This window comes from Telopea speciosissima, chromosome 4, assembly GCF_018873765.1.
Source record: "Telopea speciosissima isolate NSW1024214 ecotype Mountain lineage chromosome 4, Tspe_v1, whole genome shotgun sequence".
Lineage (NCBI taxonomy): Eukaryota > Viridiplantae > Streptophyta > Magnoliopsida > Proteales > Proteaceae > Telopea > Telopea speciosissima.
This window is the reverse complement of record NC_057919.1, coordinates 17,269,220-17,296,930: the sequence shown is the minus strand read 5'-3', so window position 1 is coordinate 17,296,930 and position 27,711 is coordinate 17,269,220. Positions and strand designations below refer to the sequence as shown.

Below are 27,711 nucleotides of genomic sequence, written 5' to 3'. Positions count from 1 at the left end.
ATCCATACGGTCAAGATTGTCATATCATCCTTCAACGAAAAAAACAAACATGGTATCACTCTAGAAATACTCTCTTGCATTGTAGTCCAAAAACCATTTGCCTTTATATTTTGGGATATCTTCTTTGGAATATTAAAAGTTACACAAACAACTATTATGTATATACGATTTAGGCAAGGAATTCTTTCATAAATTATTGAAATTTCATTTCATTTTTATATTATTATAAAAGAAAAACAACTTGGGAGTCGGATGTCACAGGTTTAGCTATCTAATTAATTTCAACTTCGTTTACTTAGTAAACCATTGGCACATGGGCACTCCAAAAATTTACGAGGGATTTGAATGTAAAATATTAAAATTTTCAAGAGCAAAATGCTTAGAAATTGTCAAGGATTTAAGGAAAAACATTCCAATCCAATGATTTTTAACTTGATGAACCACTGAACATTTATCATATTCTTTTTGGGTTTTGTTTGGTGCAATCATGGTTCTTACATTGAGCCATTTTTGGTAATGAAAATATCAACCTCATGACGATCTTTCGCTTTAAATAACACTCTTTTATTTATTGTGTTCCAAGTAGTGATGATAGGTTATTCATAGATTAACCCTAATTTTTTTATGTTCTTTCTCTCGGTTTGTATTTGGTGGACCCTGTTAGACATGACATGGATTAGATACATGCCATGTGGAGAGTGAGATGGCTTATCTCGAGAAACTCCCACCGTGTGAATGATTCAAATTCTAAACAGTACTCTTTTACTCATAATTAAGATCAGGATTGGGTTCAGCCGATTCCAGTATGATTCCATTCTGAATCGATCATAATTGGTTGGGAATATTCCACTTGAACCATAGAAACAAGTGTGGATCGGGCATTTTTTTTTTTGGAATAAGGAGCTTTTTATATATTTTGTATAGGGGGGGGGGGATCGAACCGGGGAGGGGATAAGGTACCAGTCAGGAGACTCGAATTCGAGACCTCCTGGTGAGCATGGGCATGAAGCGCACCATGGCTCACCAACTGAGCTAGGCAGTTGTTGGTGAATCGGGCATTTTGAAATGAGAGGAATCGAGATTGGCCTAAACCAATTTCGATCCGAATCAATCCAATTGATTCCATATTTGGAAAAAACACTTTTGTTTTTTGGGTAGAGTAGTGGAAAAAACACAAGGATAAAATGATATTGTTTTTTTCACTGGTGAATTGAAAGGGTTAAAATTGGTATTTAAGAGGCAATTGGAAGAGAAAAAATGACATTTTAATTAGGACGAAAAGGTACTCGTCTTTTTCTTTTTCATTTATCTCCCTTCTTCATCTGCTGGTGGTTATACACTTACACGAATCATATCTTATATATAGAAAACGCCGTCAGGGATCTGAAGGCAGCACCAGCAATTTCTTCTTCTTCTTGGCTAAAGATTTAGAGCTTTTCTATCGCTGCCCAAATCCTTAACAGATACAAATAAGCATTTTTTTTTGGGGTTAAAAGGAGCTTATATTTAGTAGAAATATAGAGATTACATCCTGTAGGATAGGCGTCATTCCTTATTAAGATGGAAAGTGCCTCAGGCAGATAAGTTATACTTAAATCAAGATCATGTACGCATCTAATAAACCCCGTTAAAAAGTCAGCACAAGTATTGATCTCCCAAACATGATGGATGAAACTACAACTGTAAAAATCATCACGTAACTCACGTATCTCTTCAAGTAACCAAAGTACATTCCACCGGGCCTGAAAGGCCCTTACAATCATCTGCACTGCCACCCTCGAATCAGAACGCACCTGCACCTGTTGCACTTGCATAGCCCTCACTTTCAACAATCCCATCCTAATGGCCCAAAGTTCCATATAGAGAACATCATCACTTTGTAACCCACCAGCAAGCGCAAAGACTGGATTGCCCCTCGGGTCCCGACCAATAACACCATAACCACCCACTCCATGTTTAACAGACCCATCGCAGTTGATAGCAATCCAACCACTAGGGGGTCTTGGCCAAACAAATGGAACCGGTGTAGAATGGATAAAGTTAACACCAATTCCCCATCGACCAAAGAATTCTCTATTACTGCTGCTGTCTATAACACCGGAGTGTACCTCAGTAAACCTCCTCTTTGTATCAATGATGACTTGCTGAAAAACCAAATTTGAAGTGGAGCAAGCCTGGTGAAAAATCCTTGCATTTCGCTCTTGCCAAATACGGTAGATTGATGCCACCAAGCTGAACTTCCTCACCCTCGAGATTAGTGAATTCCCTTGGACATGATCACATAGCCATGCAACTTCATCCTTCCACATAGGCATTGGACATCTATCAAAACCATTCAACCTCAAGACTTTCTCCCAAACAGCAGTCGAGAAGTTACATTGAAAAAACAAATGTTCAATGTTCTCCACTCCACCACTACACAAAACACATGAGGAATCAACAGCCAAACCCCATTGTCTAAGCTTGTCACGTGTCGAAAGGGCATCATTAACAGCCAATCAGGCAATAAAAGAGAACCTTGGTTGGGTGTAAGAGAACCACACTAAGCCACACCAATTAACTGTGCGAAGTAAGAGCGAAGGTTTTTTCTGCAGGTTTCAGTTACGTTTTTACTGTACAGGTTCGGAGTGTTGGGTGTATGGTCAGTGGGACTGACTCTACGGTGCCCATTGCTCCTGCTTCTAACCCCGTTAATGTTAAGATGGAGAACAGGAGCAATGGGCACCGTAGGGTCAGTCAATTCACTATCTCCTCCCCGAGCAGCCCCGATAGTCCCACCAAAACCAATAATGAACCTGTCAAGCTCCTGCTCCTGCTCCTGGGAAGAACATACCACCAAAATCACTGTATTACAAAATCCTCCCCTAGCTTCTTCATTTCTGTATATTTCTACATCACTTGCTCTATATGGAAATTAGGGAAAACGAACTCTGTCCCATAAGTCTATCTGTTTCATTCTTCTACTTCCCCCTGCCCCGACAGCCATGTGTGCCCCACACACAAGCAAGGCAGAATGTACTGCCTTACCCTTGCCCGAACGCCTTGCCCAAGTGGGGGTAAGGTGGTACTCTCTACCGTGCTTGTGTGTGGGGGCGCACGATAGTACCAGGCAGGTGGAAGTAGAGGAGTCGGATCCGTAATCTGTCTCTCTCCACTCTATGTGAAAAGACACCTCTGTCCCTTTATTTTAAGGAGGAGAAAGATAGACACATGGGAGTGTAGCGCGGACAGAAAACTACCTCCTCCCTGGAAATTATTAGAAGAAAAAAGAAGAAGCCTATAGCCATTTTAAAATAAATTCAAAGACCAAAAGCCATTCACAGTTTTCTTCCTCAAGGCTCAAGCAAGGTGTTCGTTACATAGGACCAATGTTATTCAGAAAAAAATTCAGTTATTATATCCATGGTACCTGCAAGACTACATCCATGGGTATTCTTGGTCATTCATTGAAATTACTCACACAAACATGCACCGTTCTATTATTTCAATGTTTGTTTGCACGCACGTTTTCCACGAGTAAAAAAGAATACGAGCAAGCAAGCCGAGATCAAAGGAAAAGCCATGGCAGGCAAAGAGGAAGACCAGAATTAAGAAGACAGATGAAGGCTGTTAACCTCATCGTTCAGATCTCTCTGCTGCGGGTGTGGATAATGATGTGGATGCTCTTGCTGCGGTTGCTGGACATGGAAGGGATTGTCTAATGGAACCAAAGCCAAGGAGGAAGAAGTTATCGCCGCCGTGCTCAACTGATTAAATTCAACACCATCTCCCTCAGTTACCCTGGTAGTCCCATCAAAGCCACTATTGAACCTGTCAAGCGCCTGCTGCTGCTGAACCTGCTGTTGCTGTGCGTAGTTCCTCATCATCTCATGTTGCTCTCTAGCAGCTACTAATGCGGCTAGATGTTGTGCCTCCATCATCTGTTGTTGCTGTTGTTGCTCCCGCAATAATAGCTGGGCCTGTGCTTGCTCTTGTGGCGACATATTCATCTCCACCGAGGGCATTCCGTAGGGTACCATGCTGGAAGAGGGGTTCTGACTCTGAAATGAGTGTTGTGGATACATGAGCGACTGTTGATGGCTGACAGGGAGCATCGCTGATGGACCTATGTAATTAGCGAGTTCTTTCTTGGCGTTGGTCACATCAGACTGGATATGCTTCAGCTGGTGTTGTAGGAGTGAGATTAGACCCACACAGCCGTACACAGGATCGCGAAGCCTCGCCTCTGCCTCGTAGGCCAGGGATTTCACTGTGTCTTCCCTATTCGTCGGGGGTAGGTCGTTGAGGATCTTGGCAACGTTGCTTGCGCCGAATACCTTGTGCACATTCGCAAACTTAATTGGTTGGTCTGGAGGGAAATATGGAGCAAACACGCATTCTTGTGTACACTTCCGCCGAAGAAACTTGCACGCTGCACACGGAGAATTGGACGAGGACGCCATTTCTCTTCGCTTCTGTAATATTTTTAGAATTCAAACCCCATAAGATTTTGCAACAAGACAGACAAATTATCAGAAAAATTTAGATAAATAAATATCGCTAAAATGATTTTGTTGGCTTCTCAAAGAGAGAGAGAGAGAGAGAGGTTCCTTTCCCGTGCATAGAGTATAAAGTAGAAAAGCTGATCGAGAACAAGATAAAATCGAACCTCTGATCTTTTCTTCTCTCTCCGAAAATCTTTCTGGATTCAAATCCTCTTCAAGGATCAATTAATAGAAATAAAATAGAAAGAATTGAAAAATCAATTGCGTTTAGACCGAGTCATTGCAATCTTCGTATCGAATTGGTTGAGATCTTCTTTATCTATAATCTAAAAGATTTCGAATCTTTTGCTTCAGACTTTGGAGATCATAAGTCCATTAAGAATAAAAAGAAGCAAAAGAAGATTAAAAAAAAAAAAAAAGTAGCGAGGAGGAGGCGATGGATCTCTCACCTTTAAACCTTTGATTCCGTTGGTGAAACTTCAGATCAGACTTTGAAGCTTCTTGCTCACTCTAATCAACCTAATCAACGTAAATCTGTAAGATAAACCAAAAGAAAAAAAAAGACCGAACTCCAGACGAGCCAAAAAAACACTAAATAAGAATCATTTACGAGATAGAAAGATGAAACTACAGATCGAACAATACCGAAAACTTCATATAACATTAATATTTGCTTGCTTGCTCTCTCCGATTGAAGATTCTAAGATCGTGCGTCGTCTCCTCCTCCTTTTTCTTCTCCTGAAACCTCTTCTCTGAGCGAAAGAACGCTCTCGATCAGATTCTATAGAATTTTCCGGAATGAGTTTCAGGATTCCCGAAGAGAAGACAAACAATGTGAACAGAAAGACCAAATAGAGCAGCGAGGGGTTAACGATCGAGAGTAGAACAGAAACTCTTTCTAGATCAGCGGATGAGTATCCTATTCAGTCCCGTAAGTATGTTGCAACATTGTCTGCCGTTCAGATTTGCGGCTATTAACACAGACCGTTCGATCGTAATTATTATCTTCGTATGATCGTATTTTGGTTTTCTGATTACAACTTACAAGCATTTATTTGCTTCACAGTGTGCCTAGTTTGTCCCTATGTTTTACAGACATCGTGACGGAAATACCCCTCCTTCCATATTGCCGAACGGTATGTACGAGTCTATCTAATTAAATTATCTTATTTTGTTTTCTTATTTTTATAATGTTATTATAAGTTAAGATAATGTGATTCTTTTTTTAGATTTTTTATTGGTTTATATATATTATTTTATATACTGTGATACATGAAATCAGATATCTAAAAATAAAAAACTAAGAGTAGAAGAAAGAGTAATTGTTGAACTCTCATGAACAAAACGAATAGGATCAAGTCTTTACAATAAGGAAGGAGCTTGTGACACATGTGATAACAAACAACCTCAAGTGATAGAGTTTTGGTGATAATTAATGGGCACAACCTGAAGAGGAGTTTGGATGACAATGCATATCCGTATGACGTGGTCATCCACCGTTGTTCATGTTACAACATTTGCAGTTCCAATTCTAGCCAGTTCTCTAACGGTCTTTCTGTTACAAAACCTGTCCCAGAATGGTCCCGTCCCATTTAATAATCAATCTCAAATTCAACTTCCTGACCCATCACATTTAATAATTGGGATAAGGCGGTTCTAGATTTTAGTGTCTTAGTTCAAGGACAGTTTTAGATTTTGATCCCGAATTAGCACCCTTAAGGCTGGCCCACAAGGTTAGAAAAGAGAAAAAAAATTGTTGGAAAGAGAGAGCGTTAGTAAAATCCGTATCCCCTCCAATTCGCTGCCCCCTTCAATTCCTCCAATTGGGATCCACTCTCCCCTATTAAAGGAATTAGAGGTGCCCGCGAATTGCGAATTGGAGGTGATAATTATTCCACTCAACTCTGTGGCTGATACCTTGACTAGGAAGGTTGTGTCAATAGCGTGCAGTGCTTGACATCTTGGCCTATATCCACTCTATTGCTTGTCGATCTTTGTAACTCGGATTCCATGCGCTTTGCTCGCTCTAATGAATAGATTTCCAAAGGGCATACCAAGTGCACAAGGCTCCCGCCATTGTGGGGTCTAGGGAGAATCATAATGTACGTAACCTTAACCTTGCTTTAGCAGAGAGGCTGTTTCCAGAATCGAACCAGTGACCACTTGATCATAATGGAGCAACTTTTACCGTCGCACCAAGGCCCACCCTCCAAAACAATTGTTTAGTAAATATAAAAAAAAATGATTAAAAGAGTCTTTATTGTTTACCTTGTTGAGTGGAGGTCAAAATTGAATGGTACTGTGTTTTGATGTTATTGTTATTAAATACAAAAATATGTTATTTTAGTACATGAAATATAGAGTAAAAGTATTCATATTTCATAGAATGTTATTTATTAATTATTCGTAGTCATTTTAATTAGAGATTTTACTAAAGTTTTTAAATTAGAAATGTGTTGAGATTTGATAGAATAAATTAAGATTTTACAGTACTATAGTTTAAAGACAATTTTATGTTTATATTTATATGTTTTTCTATTACAAAACTAATGTTTGAAATGACATCTCTATAGGTATATTTAGAACTTGTAATCTTCTATTGATTGCTCCTTGTCTTATCGGAAAAAATTTTGTAAGTCAATAATTTGAAAGTGAATTATCATAATATCATTATCAAAACTTATTATAATCTTACACATTTTTCAAGCTCACATGTGAAATGACAGGATTTACTCTTATTAAAATCTATATTATTATAAAGACAAAAAAGTAAGTTTAGATCAAAATTGACGATTTTATCCTTTTAGTATAATACATATTTTTAACAAGAGTAAATTCTGTCATTTCACATATATATCCGAAAAATGTGTAAGACAATCGATCACAACTGTTGATAATATAAAGATAAATCAATTTCAAATTATTTTGAAAACCCTTAGGCCTTAGGGCATCAAAAAGGGACAATCAAAAAAAGTTTACAAGTTTTAAATACAGATGTCACATAGCATACAGTTGATATGGCACAGTTAGCATTGGCAACCACCTTGTATAGATAATTTTAACGATTGGACACATGGGGAAATTTTAAAATGTGTCCAATCGTTAAAATTTGTCACATGTCAAAAAAAAATTCCAATCAAATGAAATTGTAAATGAACAGCAACACAACCACTCCATTGCAAGCTATTTGAAACCGAAAATGCTTCAATTACGAAGCCTTCAGCTTTATAGTTTACACTGCACCAGTAGTCTTTTAGCATGTGGTAGCTGCAAAAAACCAGCACATCAGGGATTCTTGTCTAGTTGGGTTTTAAAAACCAGCTGATCTACTATTATCATTCCTCCATTACCATACAGATTAATGAGTATCTATCTCCAAGACAAGAAACCCATGGAATAATTTTACTCATTCATACTTCTCCAATAGCTTTATACAATCCTAATGTAGGTCCTGTAGAGCACTCTCCCAGTTCCGAACAGTCACAATCTGATCGATGAGAAGTGTTGCCATCATAAAATTGCTCACAATGATGAAGCAAACAGCTCGAGAAAAGAAGCAGTGGATGAGGAAATAGCGCATGGATGTACAAGTAATTTACTCTTTAATTATGATTTATTTTAATTAATTTTATATGACTATGTATACTAATCTTTATTTTATAACGCATGCATAGAGATAAGTTCTTGTTTTCCTTTTTACTTAATGAGATGTCTTATTAACACCCTTTAAGGTGTAAAATAATAATTTTTTCCCCTATTGTCTTCTTGGTATAACAGATTTTTTTTTTTCTATTGAGGGCAAAATCTTGTCATTTTATGTATATACTTGAAAAATGTGCAAAACAATGACATTATTTTGAAAATCCTTTTTTATTTTCATTCAAAAAACTTAAGGAATAAGATAAATGACAATCAAAATACGGTTATATGTTCCAAACACATCTATAGAGGTGCCATTCAGATAATCTTTTATTTAATTCCCTTTTATACATTACTTTTATGTCTTATTTATATAAATTATGGCATGATGTGTTGTATTTTAAAAATATTTATTATTAAAGAAAAATAAAAAATAAATAAGAAGATCAATTTAACCTTGCCTAGTCTGTAACCTGACCCGAATCCAATCTTTTAGTCTGACCGATTCAAATGGAGTCATATGTTTTCAATGTGGGTCCTAGACCCTAATCTAAGTGATCTATCCTTGTTTCCTTCTCTCTCAAGAGAATATTCCCTCGAGTATAAATCAATTTTCTCACACAACGCTACCTTGTCTTTTTTAATTACACAAATATATTGAGATTAATAATTATTGTACGTGTTAATTTATTCTTTATTATAATCCTTATACCATATTATTAGTTTTTAAATAAAATTTTAATATTGTTATTAGGGTCTCTTTTTTTTTTTTTTGGTTAAGAATCTTGTTAATAGGTTGTAAATGCACATTTGATTATTATTCATTATATAATAAAATATTCCTTTTTATATTTAAAGATTATCAACAAAGAAAACCTTTTATCTATTTTTTAAAATATTTTATATTTTGTAAAGCACATGTTCAAAAGAATCTCTATATAAATATATGGTCATTTGGCAAGTCTAACTTGGTGAATGTTTAGATGGTTAATAAAAAATAAATACAGAATAGACCCCACATTAGTAGGAATTTAGTATAAATTAGATATTCGATTAATAATAGGGCTTGCTAACCATGTCCACAATGCTTATTTATAATTATGCATGAATCTCTCACACATTCTATAATGTCATATGAGATATATAAAGAAAAAGGGCAAGAGATCTCTACTTGGTCCCATGGACTCTACACAAGCACCTGAACCAATGGATAAGCATGCTTGGGTATCTACCCAATGGGCAAAGACGTCATTTCAAGGTGCCCCATGAGAGGGTGTAAAAAACACCACCAAGTAGAGGGTTTTTCCTTTAAAAAAATAAAATTCTTTTTTACAAAATGTGGTCCACATTGACCATTTCTAAATTCTTATAATACAAATAAATTTGGAAATTAAGGCCTCAGACAAGTCCACTTTCACACTAGATCCCACTTTAATAAGGTCCATGTAGTTGATTATTTCTATATCATATTTTCCCCCTTTTTAATATTTCCCACATGAAGATTTTTTTATTTTTTTTTTTGGGGGTGTATCCACATTTTTCTCCATAGTTGCGTGGAATTAGCATTTCTAAAATTGATTTCCTATCACTAATCAATTTGGATTTTTTTTTTCTTAGGGTGAAGTTTTTTTCAGTCAAGTAAGAGTAGAGGGTTTCTAGACTGGCACAAAATACCTACCACATGGGAGATTTGATAGAGTTGAATTTCTGTAAACAAGTGCACCCTAGGTTCCTTGCTCACATGTCAAGATTCGGTCACAATAGAGTGTTCAAGTCGGCAAAACAAGGTTTTGAAATCCAATGAAAAAAATTTGAACTTATTTGAATAGGAATGGACGGTTGAAAATTCAAGGGAATTGGGGGAGCGTAGGGGCCACGCATGCAGCAGCCAATGAGAGCGCGCTTTGTCATCTTGGTGGTGCAGGGCAATCATTTTGTTCCCCACTGTGTCTGTACGTGGCCTGCACCCCCTAGTGAACATTTTCCCTTTTTATACAATGCAATATTTGGTTGAGCTAAGTCTAAAATTTAATAATTGGTCAATATATACAGACCATTTCTTAAACATTCATATGGTCAAGATCCATACGGTCAAGATTGTCATATCATCCTTCTACCGCAAAAAACATAGTATTATCACACCGGGTTGGCGTGGTGTGATAATGTTTTTGGGCGTGTGACAAGGGGTCATGTGGAGATTATTCGGATAGCTGCAAAAGCATTTGAGGAATTCTAGAATTCTATCCCTCCATGGTAACTCATCATCCGATGGATGTAAATGTACCAAATATGCATAAATGGGATGACTCTACCTCTGATTATGTTCATGTTAGTTGTGATGCAAGCCTTCTAGCTTCTGATGGGAAGAGTAGTCTTGGCTATGTTATTAGAAATTCACACAACCACCCTTTGCTTGCAGTTTCTCAACCTGTGTTGCTTGATGATATAATGGTTGGGAAAGCATGGTCTATCCGATCAGCACTATTGGAGCTAGTTTGATGGGTTTAATTAGTGCTATAATGGTGGAATCTGATAACAAGGATATCATCAACTATCTCTTGCATGGGTGTGGTGGATCTCCAATGGTAGTCAAGCCTATTTTGGAAGATATTTTGTAGCTATCTTCTTTCAGGGCTTGTGTTTTCTGTTATGTTCCAGGGGAGCAAAATAGCATTGTTGACTCCCTGATGAGGAGGGCCTTGTCGTTGACCTGTACGACTGTTTAGCCTATTTCTGGTCCTTGGATTGTGGGAATGGTTACTTCCACACCCTAGTGTATTACAAGTTATCATAATAGTATTTCTTCTCTTTCTACCAAAAAAAAAGAATATTCAAAGATACACAAGCAACTATCATGCATATACGATTGAGGCAAGAAATTCTTTTATAAATTATTGAAATTTCATTTCATTTTCATATTGTTATAACTTGGGAGTTATATGTCCCAGGTTTAGTTATCTAATTAATTCCATGTGGCAACCTGTGAGTTGAGTGAGTGCAGCACAATAGCTGCGGCCTCAACCCTAGGCCGCAGAGGATTTAAATCCTGAATGGAAAAGATTAAAATTGGTATTTAAGAGGCAATTGGAGGAGGAAAAAAATGACATTTTAATTAGGACAAAAAAGCATTCATTTTATGGAGTGGAATGTTGGGCAGTTAAGAAGAATAATATAGATAAGATGAGTGTAGCGGAGATGAGGATGTTGAGGAGGATGTGCGGCAGGAGAGATAGAGTAAGGAATGTTTGTATTATATCCGAATTGGGAGTTGCACCAATCCAGGACATGCTTCGTGAGAGCCGCTTGAGGTGGTTTAGTCATGTACAAAGGAGACCCATGGATGCACCAGTAAGAAAGAGTGACCGGATTCAATTTGAAGGAACTAAAAGAGGTAGGGGCAAGCCTAAAATGACTATTGGAAAAGTGGTAAGAAAGGATATGCAGATGGTAAGGCTCGATCATAGTATGACCGCATATAGAGTTGTTTGGAGGGTAAGGACCCGTGCAGCCGACCCCCCGTAAGGGGATGTTCCTGGGATGCGGCTTTGACTACTCGTTAGACCTTTTTCTTTATTAATTTAATTTATTTACTTTTTTATTATTTATTCCTTTAACCCCATTTTACCTTTTTACTTCCATCTACTGCTTTTATTTTTTTTAGAGTAATGGCCCCTTCGGATCCATGTAGCCGACCCTATTTTGTTGGGATAAGGTTATGGTTGTTGTTTTTTGTAAAAAAAACACTCATCTTCTTCCTTCTCATTTATCTCCCGTCTTCATCTTCTGGTAATTACACAAATCATAATTTTTACATAAAAAAACGTCGTCAAGGATCTGAAAGGCAGTACCCGCAGTTTCTTCATCTTCATTACAAATTAGAGCTTTTCCATCGCTGCCCAAATCCTTAACAGCCACAAATAAGCATATTATTACTCAACTTTACTATGGAGTATGGACTGGACACAAAGACTAGAACCTAAATCCCTACACTGGTCCAACAAAGAGTAGAAGAATAAATGGAGAAAATGAAAGAACAAAAATACAAATACGGATCTTTATCCCCTGCAATTCCCTGTCCAGTCCAGTTCCCCTAGTGCCTATATAAACTATATGTGCTTATTTTTGTTAAAAAAAAAAAAAACATTTTTTCCCTTCCTCCAAATTTTATGTCTTATGTGTTATCGGGCATGTGGGAATCCGTGTTGAGAAAGTCTTAATTGGAAGGGAAAGCTCTTTCCAGTTAATCTCTTGGAGGATGGGGATGGGAAAACCCACCACTTTATTAATTTTCAGTATCTCGTCCCTAATTCATCTATTCATGCTCCATTGCTCCCCTCCAGATTAAAACAAAAAGAGAAGGAAGGACCAATTTCCAATCCACATTCTCATAAATGAATCCAAGTAGAAGAGAGAACGGAGAGAAGAGAAAGATAAAAAATTGATTAGGAAAAACCATAACCAGAGATAGAGTTTGACGCCATGGCCTTTGTATCTCTTTTGTTAATGCGTCTCTCTCTCTCTCTCTCTCTAAATACTCAAAAACTCTTCAACCTCTTTTCAGACGCGTCGAACTCTTTTCTCTTTTCTTTCTTTCTTCCTTTCTTTCATTCCTTTTGTTTGTCTTTGATTGATTATAAAAATTCAATCCATTGATCATCCTGTAACCAGAAATTCCAAGCAGATTTTGTTACTCTCTAAATGATTCCAAAATGCAAATGCCATAATAAAGAAGCTAGTCAATGTGAAATAAAGTCAACAAGATATAGATCATGTAGAAAACGTTGAATTGGAAGATCCAGAGAATGAAACCAGCTGTGTGAGCATTGGAACCCTCCCTTTTAAAGTGAGGTGTTTCGTTATATGTTTTTAAAATGAAAATGGGAGAAACTAGGACGAATGATATTCCGGGCAGAAAATTTTAAAAATTATTTACTATCATATAATAATATAAAAAATCATATCCTGACCTGCAACACTACTACATCCATGGGTATTCTGATCATTCATTCATTCATTGAAATGAAGAACACATGCATGCAACGTTCTATTATTTCAGGGTTTGGTTGCACGCACGTTTTTTCACGTGTAAAAACCGTATTGGAGAGAGCGAGGGAGAGTTCAAAGGAAAAAGAAATAGCAGGAAAAGAGCAAAAAATCAGAGGAAGATCAGAATTAAGAAAACACATGAACGCTCTTAACCTCATCATTCAGATCTATCTGCAATGGCCGGTGTTGCTGTTGCGGATGCGGATGCTCTTGATGCGGTTGTTGAGAAGGCAACGATGTGCGTAACTGATTAAATTCACCATCATCTCCTCCCCCAGCAGCCCCATCAAAACCACTAATGAACCTGTCAAGCTCCTGCTCTTGCTGCCCGTAGCTACTCATCATCTCATGTTGCTCTCTAGCAGCTACAACTGCGATTAGATGCTGTGCCTCCAGCATCTACTGCTGCTGTTGTTGCTCCTGCATTAATAGCTGGTCCTGTGCTTGCGCTTCTGACGATATACGCATTCCAACCCGGGACATTCTGTGATGTTCCATGCTGGAAGAAGGGCTCTGGCATGGGTGTGGGTACATGGGAACATACGACCAAAATCACTCTACTGCAAAATCCTCCCCTCCCCTAGTTTCTTCGTTTCTGTATATTTCTTTTTATATCTTTTTCTCTATACATAAATTATTTAGAAGAAAAAAATGAAGCATATAGCCATTTTATTAATTTAAAATAAATTCAAAGATCGAAAAACCAGTCACGGTTTTCTTCTTCAAGAAAGGCAAGGTGTTCGTTACATGTTTTTTAAAATAATAAAAAAAAAAATGGGAGAAACTAGGACCAATGTTATTCAGAAAATTTTCATTTTCTAATATAATAATATTATAAAAATTATATCCTGCAAGACTACCTGCAACGTTCTATTATTTTGAGGTTTGTTTGCACGTGTAAAACCGTATACGAGCGAGAGGACCGTACCGAGATCAAAGGAAAGGAAAAGAAATGGCAGGCAAACAACAAGAAACAAGAGAAAGACGAGAATTAAGAAGACAGATGAAGGCTCTTAACCTCATCGTTCAGATCTCTCGACTGCGGCTGTGGATGTTGTTGTTGTTGTTGTTGTTGTTGTTGTTGTTGCTGATGTGGATGCTCTTGTTGCTGATGCGGATGCTCTTGCTGAGGTTGTTGGACATGAAAGGGATTGTCTAAAGCCAAGGAAGAAGTTATCGCCGCACTCAACTGATTAAATTCAACACCATCTCCCTCAGTTATCCCGGTAGTCCCATCAAAGCCACCATTGAACCTGTCAAGCTCCTGCTGCTGCTGGTGAACCTGCTGTTGCTGCTGCTGCTCTGCGTAGCTCCTCATCATCTCCTGTTGCTCTCTAGCAGCTACAACTGCGGCTAAATGCTGTGCTTCCATCATCTGCTGTTGCTGTTGTTGCTCCCGCAATAATAGCTGGGCCTGTGCTTGGGCTTGTGGCGACATATTCATCTCTACCTGGGGCATTCCATAGGGAACCATGTTGGAAGAAGGGTTCTGGTATGGGTGTTGTTGGTACATGAGCTGATGTTGAGGATGTTGTTGATGGCTGAGAGGAAGCATCGCTGATGGGCCTATGTAGTTCACGAGTTCTTTCTTGGCATTGGTCAAATCAGAATGGACATGCTTCAGCTTTTGTTGTAGGAGTGAGATTAGACCCACACAGCCATACACAGGATCTCGAAGCCTCGCCTCTGCCTCGTAGGCCAGTGAGTTCACTGCGTCTTCTCTATGCGCCGGGGGTAGGTCATTGAGGATCTTGGCAACGTTGCTTGCGCCGAATACCTTGTGCACGTTAGCAAACTTTGTTGGTTGGTCCGGTGGGAAATATGGAGCAAACACGCATTCTTGTGTACACTTTCGCCGAAGAAACTTGCACGCTGCGCACGGAGAATTGGACGACGACGCCATTTCTCTTCGCTTCTGTAACATTTGTAGAATTCAAACACATAAGATTTCGCAACAAGAGAGAGAGGTTTCTTTATGGATTTGAATCCTTTTTAAGGAACAATTAATAGAAATAAAATAGGACGAATTGAGAAATCAATTCCATTTAGATCGAGTCATTGCAATCTTCGACTCGAATTGGTTAAGATCTTCTTTATCTATAATCTAAAAGATTTCGAATCTTTGGTTTTTAGATTTCAGAGATCATAAGGCCATTAACAATAAAAAAAGCAAAAGAAGACAAAGGGAAAAATTAATAAAAGAGTAGGGAGGAGGAGGAGATGGATCTTGACCTTTTAAACCTTGATTCGGTGAAACTTCAGATCAGACTTTGAAGCTTCTTTCTTACTCTATTAACATTTCTACTGCAGAATCAACGTAAATCTGTAAGAAAAACAAAAAAAAAAAAAAAAAAGACTGAACCCTAGAAGGAAGTCCAGACGAGCCAAAAAAACACCAAATAAGAACCATTCACGAGATAGAAAGAAGAAGCTACAGATCGATCAATACCGAAAACTTCATATAACATTAATAAGATCGTCTTCGTCGTCTCCTCTTTCTTTTTCTTCTCCTGAAACCTCTTCTTCGATCGGATTCTCTAGAATTTTCCGGAATGAGTTTCAGGATTTCCAAAGAGAAGAAAATGTGAAGAAAAAAAAATCTAAACGATGCGGTAAAGAAAAGAAAGAAAAGAAAAAACAAATAACAGTGAAGAATATTAATTAAAAATGGTGGGGAAGACGAAATAGAACAGCGAGGGGTTAACGATCCATCGAGAGTAGAACAGAACCTCTTTTTATATCTGGGGGAGCAGAATTGCAGATGAGTCATATTGAGTCCCGTAAGCATGTAGCAACATGGATTGTCTACCGTTCAGATTTGCAGATATTAACACTGACCGTTCGATCGTAATTATTATCTTCGTATGATTGCATTTAGGTTTTCTGATTGCAGCTTACAAGCATTTATTTGCTTCACAGTGTGCCTGATGTGTCCCTGTTTTTGAAGATATCATGACGGAAATACCCCTAATTCCATATTGCCGGACGGCGTGAGTTATTGTAGCCCTTGGGCCTTAATGGTTCACTCGAAATTAGGGTTGTAAATTTTTTTTTTGGGGTGCAAAACTAGTACTGTAAATGGATAAATGAAAATCTGAATTCGATCTGTTTTGGAGCATTTGTATTCGTTTAGAGATATCCGGAATACTCCGATAAAAATCTGTCCGGAAAAAAATCTGAATTTTAATAATAAAAAATTAAGTAAATAATGATTTTGAGGGTTTTTTAAGATTCAATAGGTTCTAGATTATGAGGAAAAGAGAATCATGATCAAAAGAGATATGGATTAAGAGTGAATTGTATCCGCTAGGGGGAGGAAGGTCCGGCTTACATAAGGCTGAGATGTAAACGGATGGTCGAAAATTCGAATTCGATTCGCATCTGAATCCATTTAGAGGTATTCGTATTTAGCCAGGGAATATCCGGATCCGATCACAGATTTGTATCCAAGTTGAATCCGATCCATTTACAAGCCTACTCGAAAGGAAAACTATTAGGGTATAATATACCCTAACAGTTAGGGGTGTAAGTTTGGCCTTGTTGGCCCGAGCCCGCCCTGAGCCCGAACAGGGCATGGGCTGGATTTTTCAGGCTTGAGGGCAGGTTAGGATTGAAATTTTTAGGCCCTGGGTCAGGGTCGGGCTAGGCCATGGTTGATACCTCGGGCTAATCCCAGCCCGGCCCGACGTTGTGTTAGATTATGCTTTACAATTTATTGTTTACATTTTGCTATTTTTTTAGTATCTGATTATCTATTGGTTTACCCAAAAAAAAAAAACTAATTTAACTATTGAACGAAAATATTTACAACTTTAAGATTGGGCTAAGTTTTTTAACCCAAGAAAGTTCTAATAGTCAATTCAGTATGAAACAAACTAATACCCAATCACATGTGTCTCATTTTTTTAATGCATACGACGATGTAAATGGCAAAGAAGCAGGGCAAGTCAAAGCCAACTAGTCCCTAGCAAAAATTAGGGTCAATTAGGGCCAACCTGGCCCAGACCGGCTCGATCAGGGTCAATCAAGGCCGGATTGAGTTGGGTTGAGCCCGACAGGGTTGGGCTTGGGCTAAGATATATCAGCCCGGCCTAGGGTCAGGTTGGGCTTGGGTTGAGCTAAGAAGACTCAAGGTTGGGTTAGGGTTTTAAAAAACCCGACCCTCTTTCACCCCTAGTAAATAATTTAGGACGCAAAATCATTTCACCCACGGTGAATTGATAATCCCTAGATAATCCGTATGTATCGTGAACACTGGGAAGGGCATTATTGATTCCATATAAACAGAATAATAATGACACCCTTTCATTCACTCACGATGGAGGAAAACTTTCACTTGTAATTTGTAGGCAAGGGTTAAATTCTTTTTGGGGAAAATTTTCATACATGGCTGTGTAAGTCGTGTATGTGAGAGGGTGGGAGTTGTGTGAGAGGGTGGGAGTTGTGGGAGTTTCAACACATTAATTAATGGGTGGGGGTTTATGACTTTTCCAACTGTTTGTGACAGGGGACAAGACCGTGCATGCTTACACCGCCGTGTATGAAAACTTCCCCCAATTTTATATATTTTTTTCTGATGAAAGTGTAATCACACAAACCACACACCAATCCCAAAAGGTTAACCGACTCCCACGTAATACCAATTGATGCATGAAAATAAAATTCATTAATAGGGTCCACTAAGAGTGTTAAAAGGGATGTTTTTTTTTGTTTTTTTTTTTTATCGATTCTAGGGGATTAATTAAAGAATTGTCCTTTTACTAAATAGTCCCAAAACTCGCATCCAACTATCCAAGAACCAGTTTTTTAGAGATGAAAAGTTGCTAATTCATTTATTATAATTTTCTTCAAAAAAACGTGAAAGACTTTGGTTACCATCGTAGTTAAGTAAGTTCAGGTACGACAATAATACACAAATAGATATGTACGGCAATGAATCGGCCTATATGGTAATAGTATGTTTTCAAAAATCTGGTACAATAAAACGTGTACGATAATGATATGGTACGTGTTTAATACGGTTGCTATGTAAAAGTATGGGAACAAAAATAAAGGTTTATCCTAGTAAAAATCAAGGAGCAAACTGAATTTTTTGCAACTAAATTCTAATATCTCATGCCTTCAAGAACCCTTAAAACCAATATGGCTTTCCAATTTGAAATATTTCTCATTCTTTTGTATCTCTACATATAATATTAATTAAGTTTAACCATGTCTATCAAAACAAATGTTGATAGGCAATACATCAACCACAATCTAACATAGCAAATAATAGCATGTATCAGTAAAAAAAAATAATAAATAATAATAGGCAACAATTTAACAAATTAAAATATCGTTATTGAAATTATCTCATCAAACAAGAAAATATATATATAGCATCCATCACATGACCCATGAAATCCACAAAATATAGTCCATGCCATAAAATACAGAAAAAACGAGAACAACTATCCATAGAGTTTGATTTAGGGAAGACGAAAAAGGGGGACAAATTCAATCACCCCCCCACCCTCCAAAAAAAAAATTCAGCTCCCAAAAGAAATAAAATTCAGTGACTCTTCCAAGTATTTCAGTTTTGATGAATTCAAATTCTAGACTAACATAAACCCTAAGCAGAGAATCGAGAAAATAATAAGGTCACAAGCAGCAAAGCAAAAGAAAATACCTTGAAGAAAAAGAAAAAGAAAGGCATTCCCCTGCACCACAAATCGAAAACAACTAACACAAATAATAAAAATAAAAAATCCTAGTTTGTGAAGAATTGCAGATCTATATAAATCGTATCAACACAAACAGAAAGAGAGAGAGAGAGATGAAAGATACCTGAATTTGATGGATTTGAACTAGAACTAGTCTTCGAGGTTGGTTAGAGAATCAGAGAACCAGAGTGCTAGAATGAGAGTCTTCGAGTTTCAAGTTTGGGGATTTTCTCACCGGCGTTTGAACTTTAAGATTTTAGGTTTTAGTTTTTTATTTTGTTTAAGGGAGAACGTTCTTTGTCCGGGAGTGTGGCCTATGCCAGCACTCCCATGAGTCTATCTCTCTCCTCCACATATGAAAAGACACCTTTGCCCCCTTGTTTTGAGGAGAGAGAGTGTAAGTTATGTAAAGGATTGAGTAAAAGAATCTCCACACTATTGGCATGCAGTCATTTTTCAATAATATATTCTTCAGAAAAGCTTCATAATTGGAATCTAGAATCTACTAAGAATCAATGTATACTTATCATTAATTTCTTGATAACTAAACAGATGGTAGATCTGCTCCATTTCCTTCCAGATCCATTTCCCCAAGTCCCTCTAATAGGGGGAGTGGACTCCACCCGGGCAATGGGTAGGGTGATCATTTCCGCCCCTCTATTAGAGGAACTTGGGAAAATGGATCGGGTAGAGAAATGGAGCATATAATGATCCCTACATATCATGGAACGTATATGTGATGACCATGCCTTTTTTGAAGGAAATTAAGAATAAAAGAAAATCGTTACATATTAATTTGGTAGAAGGTAAAATTTGACATCTATTAATCCCCCTCATACATTTATAAATGTATTGTGGAAGAGCAAAACAATTGTATAGTAAATATTAGAAAAAAATGATAAAAAATGATTTTTATCATTTACTTTGTTAAGTAGAGGTCAAAATTGAATGGTATTGTTTAATGTTATTGTTATTAAATACAAAAATATGTTATTTTAGTACACGAGATTTAAAGTAAGAGTATGGTATTCATATTAAATAGAATGTTATTTATTAATTATTTCCAGTCATTATAATTAGAAATTTTACTAAATTTTAAAATTATAATTTATATAAAAGACTGCTAAATGACATCTCTATAGATATATTTATAACTTGTAATCTTCTTTTGATTGCCCCTTGTCTTATTGGAAAAGTTCTTTAAGTCAATAATTTGAAAATGAATTATCATAATATCATTATCAAAACTTATTATCATCTTACACAAGAGTACATAATTTTCACAAGTGAAATGACAAGATTTACTCTTATTAAAAAAAATGTATTATACTAAGAGGACAAAAAAAGTGGATCTTGCTCTCCTCCTCCAGTCATGGCGAGAGCTAGAGGGTCCACCCTAGCAAAAATTCCCAAAAACAAGAGGGTACTGTCATTTCATTATGTCATCATGGGAAAACTCCGAGGGTTCATAGCCAGCCACTGAGGATTAGAAGTAGACTCCACCAACATAAAAACCATCATAGATATGCCGCCACCCAAAACCAAAAAAGAAATCAGAAGATTCCTTAGTAGGATCCGGTACGTACATCAATCAATTCATTGTTTAGTAAATCATGGTGTGCAAGCCGATATTCAAATTACTCTAAACATATAAACCAAAGGAAAGAAATGAACAATGTTAGCAAGAACTTGATAAAATAATAAATAAAAAAAACCAATGAATCCACTTGTGTTGACACTGCTAATATCGGAAAGAAAAAAAAATTCTACTATTATACCTATCAACAACAAACACCGTTATGAGGGCAGAGTTGGCACAACATCAGGATGACAGAAAGATTAAGACATTACATGATAGCCCATCTTATGCTGCTGATTTCTAGAATGGATCCAATCAACTAATTGAACTCCACATAGCAGACAGCTGACATGGCACAGTTAGCATTGGGAAACACCTTGAATGGATAATTTTAACTATTGGAAAAAAAAATTTCCAATCAGATGAAATTGTACATGAACAGTAACACACCCACTCCACTGCAAGCTATTTGGAACCGAAAATGCTTCAATTGCGAAGCCTTCAGCTTTACTGTTATCGTTCCTCCATTACCCATACAGAAGGAGTATCTATCTCCAAGACAAGAAACCCATGGAATAATTTTACCCATTCATACTTCTCCAGTAGCTTTATACAACCAATGGAATAATATGAATGATTCACTATAAATAAAGGTATATCGTTGACACTAGCAATCCATACAATTGAACTTACAAGTTTGAAACAGGCAAGCAAATACAGGTCTGATCAGTCCGCTTCTTCTCCATCATCTGGTACCCCAGTGTCATCTCCAATACCATCTAGGAGTGAGTCGACATCCTCCCCCAACTCCTCCAACCTTAGTGTTAGCTTCTCCACCTTGCTCTGTTCCTGTCCAAGGCAAACTAGCAGATCACTCAATTCTGCCTCACTCTCCTTCTGGGCTTCTTCCCTTGCCTGAGCCTTTAGGGCCTCAACGTCTGGGTATGGTTCTCCTTTCCTCAATGTATCTACCTCCGATTCCAACCTAAAGTTAGCCTGTTCAATACTGTTGTACGCATCAGAAAGGCTCTTCAGATCAGCTTCCAGCTTGCTAGCTAGGTTGCAATACATGGACGCATCAGCCTCAATCTTAGCTTTTTCTGACTTGAGCATCTCAACCCATTGCTTTGCTTCCTGAAGATCTCTGCGGAGGGTCTCAGTCTGGACCCTCTCCCTGCCTCCACTTGAAGCCCTCTGATCAGATCCGGAAGCAACACCTCCACCAGCTTCCATCAACTCCTCGGCCAGAGTTGCATTCCGACCAAGAAGATCCTAAAAGACCATGTCGGAACAATTCAGAAGTAGGGATATGCACATGCAGACATAATGGAGAAAAAAAGGTAAAATGTGTACTACAATACCAGTCATGCATAATGGAGCTGAACTTGCTATGAGGAAAGAAAAGCAAAGACAAGTTACAATAAGTACCTGCATCTCAATACACTGCTTTTCTACAAATGACTTCAGCCGTTTTATATAGTCCCCATCGCTCTCCCCACTCTTCTGTTCCAACTCTGCTGGCACCACCACTACACTGTTCTTTGGGTGACTGTAAATTTTCACAATGCTGTCTCTAATATGTGTCTCCAGCCTCTTAACAAAATTGACAAATTCAGCATCAAAGAGTGATATGAGAATTGGATGCTCATCCTGCTTCTGACTGGTCCCATCAATCTCATCAGTTTCTTTATTCTCCACCATACTAGCAGCATTAGATCTAGTCAGTGACTTATGCTGTTGGACTGGCTTTACCGATGCAAAAAGGAAACTTTTCTGCATCTCATCAAACTTTAGAAAGTATGAGGTCAGCCCTATATTCTGGCTGATGGCATCTACCACCATAGAAGAATCCTTGCCACTGTCACCAAATTTGTTGTAGATAACACATTCACCTAAAAGAACAGCTGCTAAACCCCTTACACACACACTAGCGGATGGGCTTGACACCAGTTCAAGCAGAAATGTGAGGTGAGGCCTTGAATCTAGAAAGGAACGAACTGCTTCTGGGCAATCTGCAAGCCAAGTGACTAGCAGTTGCAAGATAATGGGTTGGATATACGAGTCCCCAACTGAAGTTGATTTTTTGTTTTTGTGGTCATTTTCCTTCTTTCTCAAGGAGGCGGCAAGAACCAAATACTTTACTATGAGGTGCATGAGTGACTCTGGGGAACCTATGGATGACATTGGTGCTTCAATTTCAATTTGCAAGACCTGAATTGTTGAAGCAGAAAATTAGACAAAGTATAATAAGAAGCTGCCATCTACCCATTCAATCCTAGTTTCAGAGTAGGAGATTTCCTGAAACCTTTAAGAAATGGATTGCAATGAGCTCGGAATCTCTGAAATGCTCAATAGCTTTCTATGACAATGATTCCATTAAGTATATGTTTGTCGTATCTAAAATGGGACAGAAAAGAAGGACGAATAAAACATGTTTCTTTTTTTGGGGAGAGAGAGAGAGAATTACCCGTTCCTTGCACTGGATATTATCCTTCAGTATGTGAGTAAGAACACTAGCAGCTCTGCAACAAGTCTGCACTCCAAACATTAGCTGCATAATTTTCAGAGTAGCAATAACAACCTATGTTCTATCCTGATTAATAATTGTGTCAAGCGACGGCAGTAGTTTTAGGAGAATACAAAGGGCATAATCCAATCAATGGACAAAATCTCCAAGTTCAACTGTTCTTTTTTGCCTGATAAATTAGGTTTTATTTTGGGGCGGTAAATAATTGTTCTAGGTTCACTGATAGTTGTGTTACCTCAAGATCTCCATCAGTCTCAGTCAAAGTAAGACCACGTAATAGCATGCTGCCACAGAAAATCAAACAGTTCAGGAAAGATAATCATCAAAGTCGTGCCATTTTTAGACGGTAAAGGACGAAGAGTAGGAGCTTCAGCTACAGTAACAAACTTAATTAACCAAGATTGTTGAGATGCTAAGAAACCTTCCAAATGACATCTTAACATCTTCCTCAAGAGGAGCATGAGTCATTGATTGTGGTTGAGGAATCATCGTGGATGCTAACATTGCTTGCCCATCTGCATTTGTCTGAATTAAACAAAGTGGAAAGCATTAAAACATAAGGCACAACATAACAAGAAAAAGCACCTCAAGACCATGAAAATTAGAAATGAGTGTATAAGTTTCACGGTCTATATATAGCTTCTAATCTCGTATCTGAAATTCCCTCTTTCATGACACTAGGTTCTCTATATTCTTGAGTAGAGTTCAATCTGTAAGGGATATTCCAACACAGTCATCCAAGTGTTTTAGCAAGATTGTATATGCTGCCACAGGAAACTACAGCAAGCTAAATGCAGGAGAAATTAAAATCTTCATATTCTTGTAAACTGGAAGTACTACAAGGTTTGAGTTCACTGTAAGAGACAAACCTCACAAAAGCACTTGAAAATGTAGTCAGCTGCTATGAACTCTTGTAAGCTGGAAGTACGCAAAAGAATCCGCAGGATTGAATTCAGGGCCGGTTCAACATCTGGTTCATCTCCAAGTAATTTACTTGCAAGGGTGTCAAGATTTTGAGGATTTCTAGCAACCAAATCACCAATACATCGTAGTGCCTGAAATAGTTCTTAATATTTAAAACTCATCACATGAACATCTCCATATTTTAAAGTGATCATATAAATCTATTTATATACTTGAGACTTGAACATGGTAAGATCCTCTATCACATGGTCCTGCCCATGTACTGCCACAAGGTAGGTCGTGAAATAAGGTCATTTTAGACGTTTCTAAGCATAGCGATGTTCACATTTTACCTAAAATTTGTAGTTATTCTCCCAAGGGAATAATAAAAATATTATTTTTGTAAGTAAAGGAGAGAAAGGGAGAGGGGGCAATGAGAAAAGACAAAAATAGAAGAAACGAAAACAAAAAACAGCTTTTTCTTAGCAGGACTGAAAAGTGGAAAATTGAAGCCACGGTATATTATTATTCTATTACTTTAGTGTTCATGAAGTCTTCTGACTATATTAAGTGCAATATATAAAGAAATGATATACAGTATTCTCCAAACAGTAAACCTACTTGGGGAAGTTTTGCTTCTTACAGGTAATAATCTATAGTTCACTTGCAACCACTTATGCGGGTTCCAGTTCATCATTATGGACCAACATTAAAAAAGGTGAGAACAGATGATAAGGAGTAAATGGTAAAAAGCACCCAATAGGCCAACTTAGTCAAAACGCATCTTGGATTTTCTTGTTGTGAAAGAGCATAGTGATGCGGATTTTCTTCTTGCTGTGGTTATTTACTTATTTACATGCCATGGTGCGTACATCGCTCTCACTCTGTCCCCTCACTGACCATGTGGGGCCCCCCGTATATGAATTGTGATTGTGCACCCATTGGCTTGGCATGGGAGATGCCATTACATGAGAGCGACATGCAGATACCCTGCCCTTTCTTGAAGGATTTAAGATTTTGTTTATTTTGCTAGGGTACAACAGTAGTAAAGGAGATCTATAAATCAACTTGAAACTATGTACTTTAAGGAAACCCCAACTTACGCTATATATATACGTATATATATGGATCCTCAAAGAAATGTTCACTTACCGCACAGCGCACAGCAACTGCAGCCCATTGGCTCTCAACTCCCAACATTAGAAGATAGTCCAAGACCTTCTACAATTGATTCAAGTTAATAATAATGAACGAGATATTATCAGGTCCACAAGTTCAAAAAAGGAGATTTGAAAGGTACAACTTGAAATAGTTAAATTTTTTTTAATACAAACCTGACACAAGACCGTTTGGTTAGTCAACCAGTCAGCACCTTTTCCGGGTTCAGCCTCCCGACCTCCCATCAGCAGCAACTCAATGGATTCTAATGCACTAAGCAGATTTACAGCCTACCGGCATCATATGTTTTTCCATGCAATTAAATAAGGAAAACCAAACACAAGAAAAGCCCATGCAAGAACATAGTCTCAGCATCCCAAGAAATACTAAATCTAAGAAGATAAAACTAATTAAAGGATGCATCTTGCTGTCATCAAAATGGTGAAGTGAGAAAGTAGTAACCTTCTTTTGAATTCCCCTTGTCTCATTCCCAAAAGTTATATAAAGGAGGGGTAAAAAGGGTTTTCAAAATAATTTAGAAGTGACTTGTCATTGTGTCATTATTAAAAGTTGCACATTATTCGAGTAGGCATGTGAAATGAAAGGATTAACCCTCATTGAAAAAAAAAGTATGTCATCCTAAAAGGGCAAAAAAGTAAGGTTACGACTTTTTTTTCTTTCACCAACCTTGGTTACAACAAGATTTTACCTTAATTAAAACAAACAGATAAATCCGAAATTATTGAATTTACTTTCCTACCTTTTGTTGGGTAAAATTGTATGCACTGCCACGGAGCCTCAAAATTGATATTAAAGGTTCAAAACCAATAGTTTCCCTCAGTAATATCTGAGCCAAATAAAAAGCATGATCACTTGCACAATGGAAAAACATGAATTGACAATAACAAAAATCACAAACCTGATTAGACCCATTGTTACGAATGAGATTGTTCAACAATTCAAGACAGTCCTGTATAAACAAAAACATTAGTACTGCTGGTATCAAGTTCATAGTTTTCTGAAATTATTAATTCAACAGGTTAGAAGACTCAATGTCCATGGAAAAAAAAGAATGATCAGAACAAATAACATAAGGAATCAGATTGTGCACTCAAAAAGATAAAAAGGATCATAGCTGTGGTAGTATAAAGTAGTCATGGTTCGAAATTTCAACTGAAGTGTTTAGGTTTTGACAAAAACTAAACCGAAAAGATATGCGAATTTACAAGACTTGAACTTTCAGTCAAAACGATACAAACCTCTTACATATAACCCAAATTTTGAGTATTTCATCCATTTCACCCTTGAGATCTGGAAACACCTGGAATCCCTGATTTATAGCCAAAATCCTTCAAGTAGCTGCTAGATCAAGGCTTGATGGCTGAAGGGGGGAAACTTTTTGTACCTAGGTTGGGTTCCCTTGCATATGTTGACGATGCCCACTTAGATGCCCACTTATAGGACTGCTGTGCTGGACTTCAAGTGTTTCTTCAGGCATAGTATGACCAATTGTGTTATGTGCAATGTTAAATGGTTTCACACTTTGTTCATTGTAGAATGCTTTCCAAATTTATGGTTCTTCATTCCTAATGCATATTTCAATAGGTTTTTTTATTGAATGTTGTGTGTTTAGAACTAAATTATGTGTAGAATAGGTTATATAAGGGAAAGGATACAATAGGCTACACTATACACTGGCAACCTAGGTCTGAAGTCCAACTACAACTTCGGTTTTTTTTTTTCAATCTAATGATTCAGACATGTGCAATCATGCATAAATAGGTACTCCCTGAAGTGTCAGGGCAAAACCCAACTTTTTGGCACCAAAATGGCCATTTTTGTATTTTCACTGAATTGGACCAAATTTTAGTGAAACATTTCGGTTTAGGCAGGGGTCAAAATCCCACTGAAATCCAAAATTTTTAACCTTGGTACAAAGATATAGAAAGAAGAGAGATGATACATCTTTCTCTTAAGAATGAACGTTAGTTTGGTCTCTCCTTCCATTCCTCCACCTTGATTCAGGCAATTCAATTAAAGGGGACACGGTCCAATATCAAACATTGTTGGCAGGACTACAAAGAAGAAATGGCAAATCAAATTATAATAATAAATTAAATAGCATCGAGATTGCACTCACATAAAAATAATGAAACTTTTATCAAGCTGCATTATCAAAGACATTGCCTTCAGCTCACGCCAAAAAAAGAGATTTCTGGAATTTATGAATTTCCACCACTATACTTCACCTTGAATACCAAGAGCATATCTTCTATTTACTTCATTGGTTGTTTAGGACTGAAATTTCTTTCTTCCATTTGCCAAGGGTAAATTCATTTTACTAATAAATACAATCTTCAACTGCAAGACTGATAGGTATAAGACTCCAAGGGCCATGCACAGTATTTTAATAATTAAGTACAGGATGCATGATAATCTCAGTCTAGACTAAGAAGCTCTCTCGGTAAAAAGAATCTGAAACCCACACAAACCTTTAGTTGCACTTAGTTAGGTACAGAAAGATTATAACTTTTTTTTTTTTTTTGGATGAATAAAAATATATATTACCAAAAGAGAAGATCCCGAAAAAGGGGACAAGAAGGAGCAAGAGCTCCGCAAAGAAAACAAAACAACCCTTAATGGGTGAAGTTCCAAGAAGTTACAATGTGTCCA

General features: G+C 37.4%; 2 protein-coding genes across 6 annotated transcripts in view; both read right to left on the bottom strand.

Moving 5' to 3' along the window:
* Nucleotides 1–3,495: 3,495 nt before the first annotated feature.
* LOC122658368 (LOB domain-containing protein 36-like) lies at nucleotides 3,496–24,081 on the bottom strand. Of its 3 annotated transcripts, XM_043853293.1 has the most exons (4): nucleotides 24,066–24,081; nucleotides 15,405–15,452; nucleotides 14,452–15,086; nucleotides 3,532–3,938 (listed from the first exon to the last, which is right to left on the bottom strand). In XM_043853293.1, the coding sequence occupies exons 3-4, from the start codon at nucleotides 15,070–15,072 to the stop codon at nucleotides 3,588–3,590; spliced, it is 972 nt and encodes a 323-aa protein (XP_043709228.1). In that variant the 5' UTR covers nucleotides 15,073–15,086; nucleotides 15,405–15,452; nucleotides 24,066–24,081; the 3' UTR covers nucleotides 3,532–3,587. The 3 variants fall into 3 exon arrangements, with proteins under 3 accessions (XP_043709229.1, XP_043709228.1, XP_043709227.1); XM_043853292.1 differs by lacking the exon at nucleotides 24,066–24,081 and having other exon boundaries at nucleotides 15,405–15,635; XM_043853294.1 differs by lacking the exons at nucleotides 14,452–15,086; nucleotides 15,405–15,452; nucleotides 24,066–24,081 and adding an exon at nucleotides 4,934–4,987 and having other exon boundaries at nucleotides 3,496–4,454.
* Nucleotides 21,004–27,711, bottom strand: part of LOC122658366 (golgin candidate 6-like) — a 36,773-nt gene continuing 30,065 nt past the window's right edge. For 2 of the 3 annotated variants that reach the window (XM_043853289.1, XM_043853290.1), the window contains exons 10-19: nucleotides 25,958–26,008; nucleotides 25,799–25,885; nucleotides 25,215–25,328; nucleotides 25,033–25,101; nucleotides 23,847–24,032; nucleotides 23,399–23,502; nucleotides 23,213–23,261; nucleotides 22,918–22,983; nucleotides 21,879–22,661; nucleotides 21,004–21,722 (exon numbers count right to left, since the gene is read on the bottom strand). In XM_043853289.1, the coding sequence (XP_043709224.1) occupies nucleotides 21,177–21,722; nucleotides 21,879–22,661; nucleotides 22,918–22,983; nucleotides 23,213–23,261; nucleotides 23,399–23,502; nucleotides 23,847–24,032; nucleotides 25,033–25,101; nucleotides 25,215–25,328; nucleotides 25,799–25,885; nucleotides 25,958–26,008 (2,055 nt within the window). In that variant the 3' untranslated portion in view covers nucleotides 21,004–21,176. The remainder of the gene's footprint in view (nucleotides 21,723–21,878; nucleotides 22,662–22,917; nucleotides 22,984–23,212; nucleotides 23,262–23,398; nucleotides 23,503–23,846; nucleotides 24,033–25,032; nucleotides 25,102–25,214; nucleotides 25,329–25,798; nucleotides 25,886–25,957; nucleotides 26,009–27,711) is intronic. The other variant, XM_043853291.1, reaches the window with a different exon arrangement.

Excerpts from the sequence above, each read along its gene's own strand:
- LOC122658368 (XM_043853293.1), bottom strand. The coding sequence starts at position 15,072 with ATGGCGTCGTCGTCCAATTCTCCGTGCGCAGCGTGCAAGTTTCTTCGG. Across the intron at positions 3,939-14,451 it reads AGCAGCAGCAGCAACAGCAG|CAACAACAGCAACAACAGAT; the intron begins GTTCACCAGCAG and ends TTATTGCGGGAG.